The following is an 18,348-nucleotide window of genomic DNA, read 5'->3' as shown; positions in this document are numbered from 1 at the left end:
CATAAACTCTGGTAAAATATTGTCACAGATTATGGGAATTCCTCAAAAGATTCTGAATGGAAAAATTGGTCTCCTGGCACTGTTATCCTGGAGGATAACATATTAGGATTATTGTGAAAAAAGATAAAAGTTCTACTCTGGAGAATCTTTTTTTTTTCTTTTTCTTTTTTCTTTTTTTTTTTTTTTTTTTGAGAAGGATTATGTTTTGTGGATCTAAAACATGCCCATGATTAAGGTCTCTGGGTCTCTGAGCAGCTAAGTTTGTACTGATCCTGGTTATTTTACTTGTGAGATTACTTTATGTGGAACTGATCTTTCAGTCTTTTGCTTTTTTTGCATTTATTTCACTGAACTTCTAACCTGACACCATCCTTCTTTCACCAGACTTGATAATGGTTATTTATAGTTTCTATGTATAGACTATCAATTCAAATCTCCCTGTCTGTTTTTAGATTTCTTTCGCTTCTTCAGTTCTCAGGGCCTTGTCCAGAAAAGTGTTGACAATCTCCAAGGATGGAGATTCCACAGCCTCTCAGGGCAACTGGGCATGCCAGTGCTTAACTGCTTCTTGTTCATCATTAAAATGAAACTCAAAATCCAGTCAAAGTTTAACATTTTCAATTTTTGCAATACTTATCTAAAAGTGTTAAAGTCATCTGCAATATTCAGTAAATCTAAGTTGAAACTTACCTTCATACCACTGATAAAAGATAAGAGAAATCATGCAACGTCCCAATGGAGAATAAATCAGTCATACTTAAAAATGAGACACTGTATGATCTGGTTTTATAAAATTATGAGGATTTGAGTTTTTACTCCTAGTTCAGACATGCACAGTTTTAAAAATAAGTTCTACGTTTAGCGAGCTGGCTTGCAATCTCAATATTCCTTTGTCATTGCATGAATTTCCCCTCCCCCCACCCCACTTTTGTTGTACATTAACAATATGATTATAAAAATAGGTTTCCCATTCTGCTTTGTCTTTACATAGTGATTTGAGTTTAAAAAGTGCTTTATTTTAGCAGTGAGTATTAAGACTTATTTAGAATACATAAAGATAAAAATCAGGGCATAGATCTACTTTTAACCTCAAAGATTCTGCTTTGCAATGGCTGTAACTGGCACAGTAAAGAGGTGGAGAGGTTTGCAAAACCACAGCAACATAGATCCTGTCAGCAAAGCTTTAGTTCTTTTTCTGCCTGTGTAAGTTCAGGACAGGATACAATCACTGAAAGATTATCATACTAAATAAGCACTTCTGATAAACTGTTTTTAACCTAATCAGCAGTTAGCTGAATGTCTTACAGAGATCTTCCCTTTGCCCAGTGGGATGGCCCTGTGGTGGTTCACTAAGAAAACAAGATGCACAGAGATTTTGGTCTGCCACTAGCAATCTGGGGCCCAGAGGAAAAAAAAGCAAGCCATTGACTTTTCAGCAGTTTTCTCGTAGCAGACCTATAAAAATTCCTTATTAAAAACACATTGAAAACAAGGTAGTATAGATCTTGGACACTGCAATTTTCTTGTTTCCCATTTGATTTGAAGGTATACGATATTTTTGATTTTATGCTTCAGGTAGGCCTGTAGAAATTCTAAGGCAGAAATTCATTGCTCAATACAAGGAGTTCATCAGCTTCATTAAAGATAAAAAATTAGTAGGGGTGAAACGCAGTAAATGCAATTGTCTCCTATGTGTTGATCCAACTCCCATTTATGCCACATAAAGAATTTGTGTTTTCAAAGCTGTTCACTGCAGAGTTCTGCCCTGCTGGAAAGAGATCTCCATCAGTTTAGGTACTGCAAGGCTCTGGGTAGTGTCACTTTGTGTGGATTCTGTCCGTGAGTGTAGAGTCCAGCTCAATCATGAATTGTCCATGGGTGCTTCTGAAAGAGCAGCAGACAGTGAGGGTGCACAGAGAATCCTTCCTCCAGCCATCCAATGGGACATATTTGTTTTCCCTTAATATATTTGATTTTGCCCAAAAATAATATTATGGTTAAACTCGCATGTGATAGATGTCATTGGATTATCATTTAAGAAAATGCTTGAGTATTTAATTTTCAATATGAGCTTAAGTATGAAGGACTAAATAGATGCATAAGTATCTGAATTATTTATGATTTTACATGTATCCTTTAACATGATAAATCAGAGCTTAAACTAACAGTGCATTGTGCACTTTCTAAAACTATCACAAAAATCTAAGTTAAGACAATTTATGTGAGTAAATCCCAAATATACATGAAAGTTTTGCAAGCTTATATATTATGCATACCTTCCTAACATAAATCAGGGGGAAATACAGTGTATTTAGGATTTTATACCAATATTTTAATGTAATTTTATTTAATAACTTCAGAGTTTACATCAAAATAATTAATCTCATATTCATTACTTCATGGCTTAGTCTTTTTTATAATAATGGAAAACTATTTTAAAGAAACATAATTAAAATTATACTATAATGATTATGTATGAAATATGTATGAAAACATGACTTCTTCAAATGAAATTTGATTTTATGGCTATCTATCTCTGCTTATGTATTTTAGGGGAATCAAAAAGAACTTTGCTTAAATGACTAAATATTTTTCAGAAAAAAGTCCTCAATGTTTTCAAAGCAATTCTTGCTATTATTTAACAAATATTAATCATGCTTACAGAGGCCACTTGAGAAAAATTTATATAAGACATTTTTTACCAGTCATGCCATAGGCAGAGAAGAGAGCCACAGGGCTGAAATGCCAGTAAAGTGTTTGTATGCAGTGCTCCTCTGGTAGTTAAACTGCAGGAATGTGACATTGATCTGAAATGGGAGTTGTTTGAAGTAGCAGCTGTCAATCTCTATGATCAAAGGATGGCCCAAAGTCTTAATCAGATATTTTGGCATGACCACTCAGTTTATGAAGCCCAATCCACTAAAAAAGTGATCTGTCCTCAAGAGGCATTTCAAGAAGTCTGCACAGCTTGTGGATAGTGAGCAGTCATTCAGAACTACAGCTTGGACTCTATTGCCAAAGTGCAGCAATGCCTCATTTTAGTGACTACTTATCCATCAGGATTGAGGTGGGAATGAATGTCTACTGCTGTTATTATTTAAAATTGGCTGGATGATATTTCTCTGTGCATTTATTTACTCTTTCATGTACAAAAGAGTCAACATTATTTTAGAGTTCATATATGCATGTGGATTTGATTGCAATGATCTCAAGAAAGATCACTTTTAGTTGAGAAAAATGTGCAGCATATTTCTGGTCTTTTCTCAGGAACATGGTTATCTTTTCTAATTCTGTTTTTCTTTATAATTATTCAGTGTTTGTTCAGCTGCGTAAGGGGAAAATGGTAAAGAAATAAAATATGTGTCAGTGTGTATAACTGAAAAAAATTAACAATTCTATCCAAGTGTTATTAAAGCTGAATCTATTGATTTGAAATATTTTTAAGTGAGCATATGTATAAATACTGATACTAATACCTTGAAACTTCAGCAATTATTTCTCTTCCTTCCCAGGTACAAACACACTTGGAAAATCAGTCTAGATACCACATACAGCAGAGCCAGAGGCACCAGGTGAAGCAGTACCTGACCCTTGATGCCAAGCTGTCCAGCCAGACCCTCTCGCTGTCCCACTCTCACGCGGTCCAGCCGGTGGGGGTGAGCTCAGTCCTGCGGAGCGGACACATGGCTCCAGCCAGCGGCTCTCCGCACAGCCCTGTCACCAAGCTGCTGGCCCTCGGCGGCCAACACGAAAATGCGGTAGGGCAGAGCTGGATGGAGAAAGGGGAACTGGGCTCTGTCTACTTCCACAAAAATGTTACATCACCCATGCTGCACTAGAAGTGGGCAAAACATGACTTTCTTAACTTTCGAGGGGTTATGGCACTTGCTTTCTGTATCCTTTTGAATTATGTGGGTTGTTCCCTCGTGTGCCTGTGAATAGCTTACTGCAGGATCAAGCTTTTAGACTGCTGTCAGATAAAATGTACTGTTGCATCTTTTTACATATACATCATATGTTGCTGTACATTTCCTGAATATGCACTTTGCAAAGAAAAACATCCTTTTTCCAGATGGCAGTTGTTTCTGTCTGAAGGTATTAACCTAGCTGCATAAAAAATGTTAAATACAGATCACCTTCAATACATAACTGAAAAAATCACTCATTCATTTTTCAGTTAGCTGCTATATTTTTATGTGGGTTATCTTGAGTAAATTGGCAAAGATATGCTAACTTTAGTACCACCATTGATTTTAATAGAGGTTCAGCTATAATACAATATCAGATCCTTAGCCAGTATGAGATGTAGGTCATTATGGCTTTTAATACTTCAATAGATTTCAAAAGAGACTGTTTATTGGGTAAGAGGGGAATTCCTAGAGAAATGAGAAATGGAGATGCTGTATGTCTTGGACTTTAATAGAACAGAAGAATCTTACAAATACACCATGACTCATTCAAGCATTTGGATCTAACAGAGCTAAGCATGAGGGAACCCATCAAGCTTCTTGGAGAGTTCATCTGGGGCCCCTCCATTCCTTCTGCATTGACAACTGACATTTCAAGTCAGGTTTATGGATTACTGGAGCTACTTTAAAATGCTGTTTTAAATGGCTTTTGTGGACACCTATGTGACCACCTCCAGGCTAGCAAAGTGCAGTGTGCTGAAACCGTTCTCAGGCATTTTGGGTCTGATCAGGGGCCTGCCCTGTACCACTCTCTGTCCTGGTAGAGATGGGAGGGTGATACCTGGCACTGGCAAGATCCTGGCAGCTTTGCAATGATTTGGACAATCTCATCTCAGACTCAGGGGGATGGATGGCTGTCACAGTGGAATTTCTTAATGTGGGTGTGCCCTGTGGTTGAAAGCAGGCTATAGATATATTAGCAAAAAATACAGAGCCAACACCCAGGTTGGTGCAATAAACTGCACTCTTTCATATTGCTTAATTGCCAGCATTTCTTTGTATGATTTTGGCCCTGATGATGCTTTTCTAGATAAGTCTGGGCACAACTGCTGGCACAGTAGTTCTGTGTTCTCTGGTTTTAGAGAGGGAGAGGAATGAATGTATGAGCTGTGCTGGGCCATGTGGCCAAAAAAATGTGTGTTGAAAGGTCCCATGTCTTTGTGATACTTTCATTGCACAGGACCATCTACAATTCCTTCAGCTTCCAATAGCAGCAGATAGTAGAGTTAAAAGTGACATGCTCATCATGAGATCTCTCCCAAAATTGTATTGTGAATGAAACCAGACCATAATTATCATTGAAAACTCATGCTGCACTTTGTCCAAATCGATATGTATCTATAGGCCTTCAAAGTACTTATTGTTTCATACCTAGTAATTATTGAGCTATTCCATCTACCTCAGCAGTTTTGGCTCAGATTAGATCAAAAGTGAGACCAGAAGGCTGTCTGGAACAGTATCCAGTGTACTGCTAAACAGAGAAACCTCTACCTGCCCAGGAGGGCAGCATGTAACACCAAACCTTGAGTGACTCATGCCATTGCAGAACCACAGGTTCCTTTCAGGCTTCCTGCACCAATGCAGCAATGCCCTGTGGATATGACACATTTGATCGAGATGACAGGTCACAGTTACAGCTTAGCAATGCACTCCTGTCATCTCCTCATGGTGCTGCAATAAGGGGTTAAATACTGGTGTGGGCTGGTGTTTAAGAGAAAGATGTATCTTGATAAACCACAACTGTTTTCACAAGAAGTAAAAAATGTGAATATTGTATAGAAGTGTTTGAATTGTAAGGCAGAAACTTCTGTAATTGTTTTATTGTTATAATAGATATTCAAGATTAATTCCTCTATATTTTAAAAATAACATTTTTCCATTATTATTTGTACTGATTTGTCTTAAAATATTATTTTATCAGATGGAAGAAGTTATTGAAGACATAATCAATATGGAATCAAATTTTAATGATGAAGGGATAGGTTGTTCTGAAACTCCTTTACTAATGCAAAGAACTGTAAGTATTTTGTTGACTTTCATCTTGCTTTTTATACTAGAAAGATTTGAGTGATTCAAGCACATCACAGTTCAGAGACTAAGGAATAGTATCAGTGGACTGTTCTCCTTTCTCTTCAGCTGATTGCTTTTTTGTCAATAATTATTACAGAAAAGGGCATCAGTGTGGTGAGACACAATTGTTTTAAGTGGTCTGAATAGCATTTGGAGTTCTAGCCCAGTGAAATGTCTGGTGCATAACCCATTGGAGTTTCTGATGTCTGTGCAGTTCTAAAAATAATAAAGATAAAAAGTCTCTGGACCCTAGAAGGCCAGGTTTAAAGGTTTAAAGCCTTGTTTGAAGATCATTCTACCCCAACTAAAAAAATTTCAAAACATCCCCATATAATAGTTTCTATGGTACAGTTGTTTCTCCAGTGCCTTATCTTGAAGCAAGGCTCTAGTTCTGGATTTTCATACAGACAAGTTGCATTCAGTTGAATAATTTCAAGGACGAATAAAAGGAATGTTACTTTTTCACAAGAATTAATGCAACAAGCTTCAATTTTATGATGTCTCTTTGTGAATAAATGTGAGAGGACGAACAAAGGCTATTTATGTTTCCATATATGTTATATATTTGAAGAGGAAGGATGGAGCTTTTCTGGACACAAAACCACATAGAGTGTTATTACTTATGGAAGTAATACATGTCAATACCTGTAATGCACTTTACAGAAGGATGTATATTGTCCTTTCTACCCTTTTTAGCTGATGTCCAGAACTGTTTGTCCTCAGGGCTTTAAACTGTACACTGGTAAAGGGGAACTTCACCCTGATGAAGGCAGAAGGGTTGTCACAGGCTTTGACAATCCACCAAGGGCACATCAGAATACAGTCAGGTGCTTCCTCTTTATCTCCCTCTCCAGGAACACTTTTTTCTTATTTACAGAACTTCCATTGCTCCAAAACTACCTTAGGAGACAAGACTCCTGTGTTGCCCATTCTACAGTCCAGCATTAATGCCAATTAACATTTCCATGAACACCTGTTATTTGCATGCCAACTACAGAACTGTTGCAGCTGGACTGATTTACACATATGTCTGTACAGAACATAGCAAAGAAATGGTCCCTGGGGAGTGAATTAATATTTTGGCTCAAATTAATGTGAGGCAGGGGAGGATAATTTCTGGTATGATAGCGTGGGATGGTGATGAGAGGCATGAATTCTGGGTTTTGGGTGGAAGTCATACTCCCTTCAAAACCTTTTAAAATTGGATGATATTAATCTGTCCTAATTCCAGGTTCATTAGCCCTTATCTTCAGCCTTGAAGGACATTTGTCTCTAAAATTTATTGAATACCTTACTCTTGATGAGGAAGGAAATATGGAATGTCTTTTAGACCTTGATGGTATTGTATTTACAAAGATCTGCGACTCTTGAAGTGCCTCTGAGACAAGTAATAGTCTTTGGATTTTCATTTGTGCTGAGGAAATCAGCAGGCTGCTAGGTAAGCCAGGGAGTAGCACAAATTTCCAAATTGCTCTGCTCAATACAGTGGCAAAATAAAGCCTGCCTTCAGCAAGGCAGGCAAACTGCATCGGTATGAGGAAATTGAGGGGTGCCTCTGTTTCTGCTGCTCTCTTTTAGCATTGTGTACTTTAAAAATACACAAAAGAATTGGCCATATGGAGATGATTTCAGGCATTTAGCTCATACCACTTGGTTTTAAGCTATCTTTCAGGCAACATCCTAAATCTGCCAGCAAATTTTGGTCATGAGCTGTGCAATAGAAAAAGATAGAGACACAGCTAGAAAATAATTTTTCTTTATCTAATTTGTCATTATCACATTAAACATAAGGAAATTTCTTTATCTGAGCCAAACATATGTATTACAAGAGTATTGGACTAGGAGGCTTGATCAAGAATGAGAGAACACCTAATTTCCCTGAGATGTGCTGGGTTTGTGCTGCACTTCAGGCAAGAACCCATAGTAGCCCTGACATCTGCACAAGGTTCCTGCTGAGGTGCTGACACAAACATAGAGTAAGTGGGATTACAGGTGACACTGTGTTGCCTCTGTATCTGACTGATTTTGGCTTTCTCTTTAAAATTCTCCAGCATAATTCCTAAGTATTTCTAGAATTCTTTTTAGACTTTCCTTGCTTGGGATTGTCTTGATTTTGCAAACTGTTCAGAGTAATCTCTTAAATTCTGAAATGGGCTGACTTGGTTTTCAGAATGCAGTAAAAGGCTCAGGTATTTTTTCAGCAAAATCTTTTCTTGAAAAAGATAAATTTGTGATGCCGCTTTTCTGTCTCAGTGTTCTCAATGGCTTACTCAGTGGCTGAGCAATTTTTCCACTTTCTACGGTGCAACCTGTTGTGTGTTGCAGTGAACTAATGTTTACTTCAGTTAAATGCACCCATGTACCATTTTAATGGCACATTAAATGAAGACATTGAATTCTGTGAGACCACTCATGTGAATAATTGCTCAAAGGCTCATTGTCTGACCTTGAATTAATGAATTGCAGTTATGCATTAGTAGAATCAGAGAAGTGAAAATAAGAACATTCCTCCATCTCTCATTAATATAATTACAGCTTCTGAGGAGTGGATTATCTGGCTTGTGTTTGGACTCAAATTTATAATTTCATGAAACTGTCTGGTTTTGGGTGGTCACTTAAGAATTGCTTAAACTAGGCAATATTCTGGCTGTCTTTCTATTGCTCTTCAGAATACCTTAATGGCAGAAACCTACTTTTTAAAACAATCTTTTAGAAGTTCAGTTAAAATGTATGACCAGTTTTCCCTACATGCAAGAGGTCTTGATTCCTCGGAAAGAATTTGTAAAACAAATTTGTTCATAAAGCATAACAAATAAAGTCATAACTATTCTTATGAACTTTCATGTAGTGACAACTGTTTGTTCATTATGGAGAAGGTAAGATTTAATTAAAAAAAGACATAATTGAAGATGGCATCAATTTAAAGTAATTTTTCCTTGTAATAATTTAGTTTTAGGAAATTTTAACTAACAGACAGCAGAGTATTTGTTTATTATAAGACAATATTTTTTCTCTAAGTGTCATATCAGGAGCAGCAAGTTTGTTCCTGACAGTATAAGAATCATTAAAAAAAAAAGAAACAAATAATGCATGACTGAGTTTTAGAAGTAAATTACTGTCACGTAGGTCAGATATGGTGACAGACATTTGAAAAGTAAATGCTTTTCATTTTCATCAGAAGTTCATTCAAAATCCTTACAGTCTATTTAACATTTTGTAGTAAATTTAAAGTATATTAGTACTTCCAAATGTTCAGAATACAGGAAGTGTAGATGTTTAGGTCTGTTAATACAAAGTGCATGTTATACCACCATTTATAGTTTAGGGCAGGTAGTAAAAAGCTCTGCTCTATATTGTGTTTAATACCAGCAAAGAAAAAAATTTAAGAAACATATTAAAGCAGATGTTCAGAGCATTAGTCACAGAGAAGAGAGGAAAGAGCAGAGTTAAAAAATAGGGTCACTGTGCTTTTCAAGGTGTGATTTAACAGCATGTGATTTTATTAATCACTTCTTTGTACTAAATGTTGTTTTGTTTTGATAATATACATATACAGCCCTAGGACTCACCAGTAATCTACCAGTACCCAGTAATCTAGCAACCACAATGGAGATCTGTGAATAAAAATAGTTGGCAATTTACCAGTACTTTTATTCAGAAAAACCTGTTGCAGTCCAAATAATCACTGTACAACTGGGATAATGCTCACTACTTGACATGCAGTCCACTAAAACTTATGGCAAAAGCATTAGGAGGCTTCCTGGTTGAGACTGGTTGAGTGGTTGACTGGAATGAGAATAAAGTGAGAGGAAGTTAATGTTCTGCAATGGCACAGGTCTCTCTTGAACAGACCTGGGCGGCATCAGCAAGAAAAATAATTTAATCTTGTGAACATTTTCAAGGATTCTAAGTTGTCTTTTTTTCTGGTGCACAAAACATGAGCTTTCAGCACTGATTTTGAAGAAGCCTGGGGCAAGAGGCTCTGTAGCAGTTAGATCGCTGGCAATGAGACCTAAGAAGTAGTTGCAGAGCAATGCTTCAGGCACAGCACTACCATGAAATTGGATTTCAAAAAGCCACCAGGAGAGGCCCAGCTGCTGGTATGCTGAATCAGTTCAGCTCCATGTTGCTGGAGTAGTCAATTCTGAATGACTAAACTAAATGGAGCAGTTAATTTCAGATTGGAAGAAAATGGAACGCCACTTCATGGAAAACTTTTTATTCAATTTTTTTCCCACATCCAGTACCAAATAAAGCCAAGAAAAAATTGTTTCCATGTTGATGTAGGAAGAAATTATTTACTGTGGGAGTGGTGAGACATTGGAAAGGGTTGCCCAGGGAAGTTGTGAATGCCCCAACCCCAGCAGTGTTCAAGGCCAGGCTTGATTAAGGCCTTGAGTAACCTGGTTTAGGTGTAGGTGTCCCTGCCCAGGGCAGGGAGGGTTGGTACTGTATGGTCTTTAAGGTCCATACCAACCCATTAGCATTCTATGATACTATGATTTATTTGTAATATTTAAGAAATGTTTTCTTTAACTATCCCCTTGAATGACCTTAGCAGCAAGAATGTTGAGAAAAGAAGAATTAACCCAGTACCAGAGAAGGGAAGCCAAGACACCTGGGTGTGATGGAAGTCAGGGGTTGCGCCAGCTGTGAGCTGGGGAAACAGCTGGGCAGGGGAAAGGTGGCAATACTCTGTAAAGGTTGTGCCTTGCAATGGGTCACCTCTTCAGGGATCTTCTGAGGCTTCACTGCTTCACTTTCATTTCATATACTCATAGTTCACTGTTCTACCAAGACTGGGAGCTACTGCTTATTTCCAGTCTGCTTGGGAGTCAAGTCAGTGGGATTGCTTCACTTGTGCCACTCTTGCAGGAAAAGGGCTTGTGGAGAAAATCCTGCCACTACATGGCTTGCTTGTATTTGTTTTGCTCCTTTGGCATTTGGAAAAAAAACAGGTAGGGAGTAGATCAGGATAGGACAGATAGATGTTTTCCTTCTTTAATTTTTATGATTCTATTAACTGCAGCTGGTATAAATTCTGATTAAATCTGTTAACTCTGCATTTGATTTTAGGGAGACACTATTTATTGGGAAAAGCATAGTTCACTCTGTCTGCAAAATCTCACTGCTATTATAAGGTCTTTGAGATCACAGTTTCTCATCATGACATTAATAATTTGTATTTGTATTAATTATTTGTTAAATATTGATGATGACCATCTGGATGGATTGCAAAAGCTGCCGTCTGTCCCACTCTCAGAAATCATACAGAAAGAAGAAATTCAAGTAGGTATACTCCAAAGTATTTTATTCAACAAGCGCTGCAATTATTCAGTCATGAAATAAAACCAGCTTTCCACTAGAGGTGCATGTAGCATTGCTGATCTAGGCAGCCCCCTACTGCATAATCACAAGTACTTTTTATTTAGTGAATACTGGTGTAATTTGGCAACCCTTATATGTTGGTAAAATCTGCTAAAGTTCAAAACCATTTTAGAGAAAGGGCCAGAGTAAACATTAACAACCTCATTTGCTTAGGTTGGCTAACTTGAAAAGGCTGCATAACATCAATGAAAATGCTTTGTCAATCACATTCTACACTAGATTAGTCTTAAAGTCCAAGGAAGAATCAAAGTTCACTTAGGTATATAAACTTCTGTCTAGCACTCTCTGGTATCATTTACAAGTTTAACAAAAAAGAAAAATGAAGGAGAAGGAACAGTCAGTAGCTATTGAGGAAATTATAGACGCCTCAAAAATAAAACTGGTGAGCAAATATTTTCTTTGTCTTCCTTCAATACTATAAAAGTGTTAGGTAAGAAATTGTGTCTTTCAGTTGTTTCAGTTGCAAAAAAACTAACTATGAAAAGCACAAATTTAAAACTCCTCAGGCCTGTTTCCTGCAGCTGGAAGTATCTTTTGTTATCACTGCCACTGCTGTTTTGAATGTTATACAAATGTCAGATGAAGGTTTGCTTTTGGTATTTCACACAATTCAGTAGTTTGAGGTGGAAATGGGCAGTGTACAGCCCTCTTGCCTGCACAATTTACCTCATGCTGTAGGAAAGGTCTTCACAGAACAGAGTATGCATTACTTTGGGTCAGGACTAAAACTGTGATCTACTTTTACATAGCTGCAGCATTCAAAAGCTGTGCAAAATTACCAAAAAGCTCAGCTCTGTCTCTGGCACGCTAACATGCCAATGTCTACTAATCCTTCTCTATTTTGGGGGTAGAACTCTGGCTGAAGGGAGCCAAAAGACTCACTCTTCATGCAACTGTAGTAAAGTTTCCATAACTCTGAAACTAAGGGAAAATTTCTTTTTTCCTCTCTGGTTTCCTCTTTCTAAAAGGTAAACTAACAGAAATGAAAGTATTATTCAAAAATATATAGTTGTTTGTATGCAAGTACCTTTTACAAACATGATCTTTATCTCAGACCTTTTGTTTTACAGTAGTAAGAGAAAAGGATAGTTAAAACAGATTTCTAATTTCCCAATATTCATTCCTTATTCATTCCAAGCCCATGTGCAGCAGAATCTGCCAGCAAATTCCTGCTGTTTGGGGCCACCAAGAAGATTTTGTTTTATCCCAAAGCCTGTGCTGCATCTTGTGTTGCTCTCTGTATACAGCAATGCAAGGCTTGAAGTCCTTAGGACATGGCAGGCCATCAAGAAGATTATATTTAGCTCACTGCTGTCTGCAGCATACAGGTTATGATGCCTTCTGGAGAGAAACTTTAGGAATTTCTGTCAATGACATTTACATAGGTTGAATAAAAGACTTGTGAGCTCAGAGGCAACAAGGGTGGCTGCTTTGTTCTCCAGAGGCAGTCAAGCTTTTTACTGCAAGACAAAACTAGCTTGTGGAAAATAAGGATTTCTCAAATCCATTTTGATAAATACACTTCCAAAAGTACAGCTTTAATGATCATCTTAGCACTTGCTTTTCCATCAGCCTAGGCCTTCAATGACCTTAATATATGTGTAAAGTAGTTTATTAAGTAGCTGACTTAATAATAAACTATATTTAAATTTATATTTATACATATTTATTACACTAGAAATATGCATTTGTGAATTTATCTGAAATCAAACACTACAGAAAGGATTTTCAACAAAAATAAAATTCTGCATGGTACACCCATGTGGAAACACTAGAACACAGAAACCTTACTACAATATGTTCAGAGACTTAGGTGTTAGATGACATCTCAGAGGACATAATATAAAGCACAAAATATATAGAGTATATGATATAGTATATGATATAATTAAATGTGTTTTTCACTTCTCCCTCAGCCTCATTTTTCCCTTTTTTTTGTGCTTTTCACTGTTTTTAGAGGAAGGATTTGAATGATTTGATATATGCATTTACATGCTGTATCCAACAAAACTGAAGTAAGGTGTAGCCAAGAATTAGTGCATTAGCTGGTGTTACTTGTGAAATAATAGTAACATAGCTAACAGATCTATCATTTAATTGGCATCTTTTGTTTTCAGAACCTGGGGTTTAGTGGGCAGTAGTCTTATGAATTGATTTCCAGCTGCAAGTTGGATGATGACATTGTCACAGCATCACTTAACTTCTGGACTGTGTCTGTTAATTTTGTGATCAGAAAAGTAAGAAACAGCTAAAAACATACAATTAAAAGGTAGTAATTGAAAGAGCATATACGTCATGCAAAGGGTTGGTTCTCCAGAAAATTCCTTTGCTTGGTCATATTTGATCAGACATTTATCTAGACAATGGACTTCAAAGTATATGATCAGGGCAGAAATGTACTATGACTGGAATATGAAGAGAGTTCATTTTTCTCTGATGAATAATGAACCAATTTGATGATCATTATTGGACGATAAAAAATGAACCAGTTTTCATGCATAATATATAATATCTGATATAATGTATCTGAACATTAAGTCCCTGGTTGAGGATTGTGTAATTATGAAACATGTTAAAGATAAATATAGAAGGGGATACAATTTGTTCAGATGAAAACAAATCTGAGAAGGATAGTATTTTCTGCTAGTCTCTTTGCATAATAAAAAGAGAAAATGGAACATTTTTGAATCATTATTGGTGAAGACCATTTGTACTCAAATATAAGTATTTTGCATTGCAATTGCAAAAAGGACCAAGAATATTTAGCTTTAAATGGGATCTTCTAGATTCTGAGAACAGTATACTACAACTTGTTTAGAAATTGATACTGCAAACACATCCTTATGTTCAAATTTCTTCAAGCAGCACAGCAATTGAGAAAGAAAGCTGCGCACTAGTCTTTCTAGTACTTGTATTGACAAGATTATGCATCCTGTCTGCAATAAATTTGAAAAGATGAAAAGTGCCAATTTATTAAAACTCACATTGAAGATACAAGAACTGCCCCAGTTTTCCCCTTGTCAAAACCTGCAAACTCCAATTATACCAGGTGCTGTCATTTAGAAAATGGATTTGTTAATACGTGTCAATATACATTTATTGATCAACGCACTATATGGCCAAATTCAGTGCACATTTTGAGTTCAATCTGTGAACTTAAGAGATTGAAAAAAGGTTTTGTTTACCTGTCATGAATAAATTGCAAAGGCATGACAAGCAATCAACTGTGTTTTTATGTTTGGTACCCCAGTATCACGAACACAAACTTTTATGACATATATGAAATGAACTGTGGACACAATTCCATATTGAGCTTTTTGTATTTGGGATGCATATATGGGATAATAATATAAACATTGTGCAAAATTTCTATTTTTGTGGGGTATTTTTTTTCTCTAGTTAAAATGATTAAGCAAGAAACACATTGATGTGTGCTAAATTTTTTTGTGGCTAAGAAGAAGTAACCTCATTTTACAAAATTGTTCCTTGAAGTGTTGTTATCACTTAAGCTCATGAAAACATAATTTAAGTGGGATATATTTAGGGGTCGGAAATGATAAAATATTGCACTAGTCTTTTGTTTTAGATGCAGTCTGAGAGAGTACCAATTTTTACCAAGAACCAAAACAAATTTTTTCTTGCAGATACAGTACTCAGTCTTTCAGGTTAGGCAGCTACATAGTCTCTCTCTTCTTGTGACAGGTAAAGCCACATGTGTTGTTGTTCCCTGTTAAGTTTGCCAAGCCTGCAGGTGCAGTACAGGCCAGCTGACCATGTGTCAACAATCTGAGGGACAATAATCCTCAGAATGGTCTGGACGGCACAGCAGCTGCTGTGGAAACATGCCACACACTGCTGCTGCAGGAAACAGGCACACTTGGTGGGTTGTTTGTCTGCAGTTATTAACCCCAGAAAAAAGGATAGCAAAGGAAGTTCCTGCTAGCAACTTGCTTCCTGCAACTTACTCCCCACTTGCCTCTTTTCATGAGCACTTCTGATCCAGGCAGAATGAAGGTGTGTGGTAGAGGCAGTCTGGTCCTGACCTCTGTCCTCTCTGGGGACATTCTGACCTTTCTAATCACAGTCAGGCTTGTGCATGTGGCTGTGAGGAAGTGAGCCCCTTGGAGAAATGGCAGCTGGATAACAGGACAGTCTATCCTGTTGTCTGTTTGCACGTTTGTCGCCACATGTCTCTTCACAGAGAAAAGCAAGGCACAATTCTTCCCAAGAATATTTCTGGGTTTCACATTCTCTGAACATCAGAGAAAGAAAACACAGTTCTTATCTCTTTTGCTGTGCCTGTGCTGTGCCAAAGCAGAATGCAGTAAGGAGATAGTTTACCCAGAGTGATGGTGTTTTGTTTCCTTGGCCTACCAGGAATGAGCGCATGTGTGTGCGCTGGGACTGTCGGCGGACAGTCATGAGACACTCACGAGATTCTGTGCAGTTGAGAGCAGAGTTGAGTGCTTGGCAGATTCAGTTTAGAAGTAATGTAATATAGTGCAATATAGTACAGAATAATATAGTATAATAAAGTAATTAATTAGCCTTCTGATATCCATGGAGTCAGATGTGTCATTCCTTTCCCACATTGGGGTTTGCTCTAAATACTATACGTGTTCCTCAAGGGAAAACAGGCTAGCTGATTAACTGTTTTGACCTGTCAGGACAGTCCAGATATCTTTGATGAAGGGCTCTTGATATCCTATGGTTTGGCCATTTTAGACAAGTAGAACATGTCAGGTGTCTGCTTTTTAAAGATAAACACACCCCGCATCATCCTTGAGTAGTGACATCCTTTGGATGTATGGAGAGCTGTTTCCTACTGGAATGAATATTTTTTAGCTAGTCCTGCATATCCAAGGTTTGATGTTGACAACCTTGTGTATGAACACATTCTAGTAAAATGCAGTACAGGTTATTTAGAAAGTAACAGAACAGAATTCCTTCCAGGCTAAGGAGCAAGCTAAAGAGATAATAAAGTATTTCTATTTAAAACAAAAAAAGATATTAATGAAGTTTACCAAAAACCAATCCTTGATCTCAGTTTACTTAATATTGTCATTAGTGATCTTGGAACAAAAAGATACATTTATGCTGATGAACTTACTGAGGTAGCAAAAGCAAAAATATTACCAATACAAAGAAGGATGAGAATATCATAGAGGAAGAATTATATGACTGTGATGACAGAATGGTCTAAATGGAAGGAATGTAATAGTACTGAGTGGAAGGTCATTCATTTAAATACTAATAACAGGAATGTCTGCAGTAAGCTGAGAACTCATTAACTGCAGATGACAGAAAAAGATCTAGTTACATTAGTTGTTCAGGGGATAACTAAAAGCCATCAAAATGATGGGGCTGCATAAAGGAGATAAATATGATCTTAGTATCCATCATGAGACTGATTTCCAAGAGACATGAGGAAATATCCAGTATCACTGGGCACGAAACTCTTTGAATGCTATGGGCAAAAAAGGTGTCCACCCTTCAAAAAAACTAATTCAAAGCAGAAAAGGTACAGAGAGGCTCTTGTTAGAACATATCATTGCATGGGAAGTCTGTCTGAAGAGTCATGATCTGTCCAAATTAGCAAAGCAAAGTCTCAAGGGAGCTGTGTTCACTCCCAGTAGCCACCTGGGGGGGGGCGGGGGGGATGTTAAACAATGACATATGTCTTAAAGGAACACAAAATAAAATAAAATTTGTCTACAAATGGAAATAAAAGATAAGCTTTTTGACAATAATTTGTGATAATTCAACTTTTTAAAATACTCCAAATAAAAATATTTGTATGTGAAACCTAATTGATTTTAGACAGAGCATTATTGGCTCATGAACTAGAATATGTAAGGATATGTTAAATTAACTCAATATCCAGGAAATTCTTTCTAGTCTAGACTGAAATTTTCAGCAGAATTCTCAAATTAAGAAAATTCTAAAAAAGCTTTAAAAGCTTTTTTATTCTAAAAAAGCTAAAAAAAAAAAGGTTTGGAAAAGGGTTTGGCTGTTATTTTCTAGCTGTGCAACACTGATTGTGCTACAACCATGAACCTTACAGACTTGACTTTTACTGTAACGCAAACACTTCACGCAAGATTAGCCAAAATGGAAAAATACTTAAATAATAGGTGATCGTGTATGTGAGCACTGTTGTGGCATAGACCTGTTTAGGGACTACAGGCACAGACAATCTGTATTCATACATTTTATTGCTGCATTCAAAATCCTTCTCTTGGGAGATATGGAAATGCTATTGGTTTAAGTCTTCCTTAAAATTACATGATGTTTACAAACAGCAATTATACTATAAGATTTGGAATACCACATAATTTCCTTTCATAAGGCAATATCTTTCATGCAATGTTTTCCTTTATAAAACCCCCCAAACTTGGTATTAGATACTGCAAATTGTGAACAAAGCTGTCCATTGCTAGTCATCCATGCTGTTAATAAACCCTTAGTATTTGCTACACAATCCTGCCTGCACAGCAGTTCAGACCCAAGTATTGGACATGGCAATCTTCTCTCAATGAGACTTCCATCGTACTTCCCTTGGACACTGTCAGCAAGCACAAGGTCACAGGCCTGTGAGGTGTATTCACTCAGGTAGTCCGGCTGAAGTTTGCTTTTATAATTGGTCTAAGCTTCAAAGTTGAGTATCTTTCAGGACTGAGCCCCATGAATGGAAATTCTCATGTTCCAGTCTTTGCACACAGGCATTGAAGATCCCATGACACTTTATACAAAAGGAAGAATGTTCACCCCAGTGTCCTTGCCAAATGCTAACTTCATTAATTACAGCCTGCTTTCTTCAATGCTCCTTGCAGTTTTAATTAGAAATTGTATTATTCTCTTCCTGTACTACATTGTCACTGGTTATTCCCAGTTAACCATTTGCTGTTCTAAAGGTTGTTGA

General features: G+C 37.0%; 1 protein-coding gene across 2 annotated transcripts in view; it reads left to right on the top strand.

Annotated features, from left to right (window-relative positions):
- The window catches only part of TFEC (transcription factor EC), an 86,078-nt gene that overhangs the window by 47,425 nt on the left and 20,305 nt on the right, over nucleotides 1-18,348 (top strand). For both annotated transcript variants that reach the window (XM_041471510.1, XM_041471511.1), the window contains 2 exons: nucleotides 3,513-3,758; nucleotides 5,890-5,985. In XM_041471510.1, coding sequence (XP_041327444.1) covers nucleotides 3,513-3,758; nucleotides 5,890-5,985 — 342 coding nt within the window. Of the gene's footprint in view, nucleotides 1-3,512; nucleotides 3,759-5,889; nucleotides 5,986-18,348 lie in introns of those variants that run through there.

Source organism: Pyrgilauda ruficollis, unplaced genomic scaffold (assembly GCF_017590135.1).
Source record: "Pyrgilauda ruficollis isolate IOZ18807 unplaced genomic scaffold, ASM1759013v1 scaffold27, whole genome shotgun sequence".
Lineage (NCBI taxonomy): Eukaryota > Metazoa > Chordata > Aves > Passeriformes > Passeridae > Pyrgilauda > Pyrgilauda ruficollis.
The sequence above is the reverse complement of the archived record's forward strand: the minus strand, read 5'-3'. Positions and strand labels throughout refer to the sequence as shown.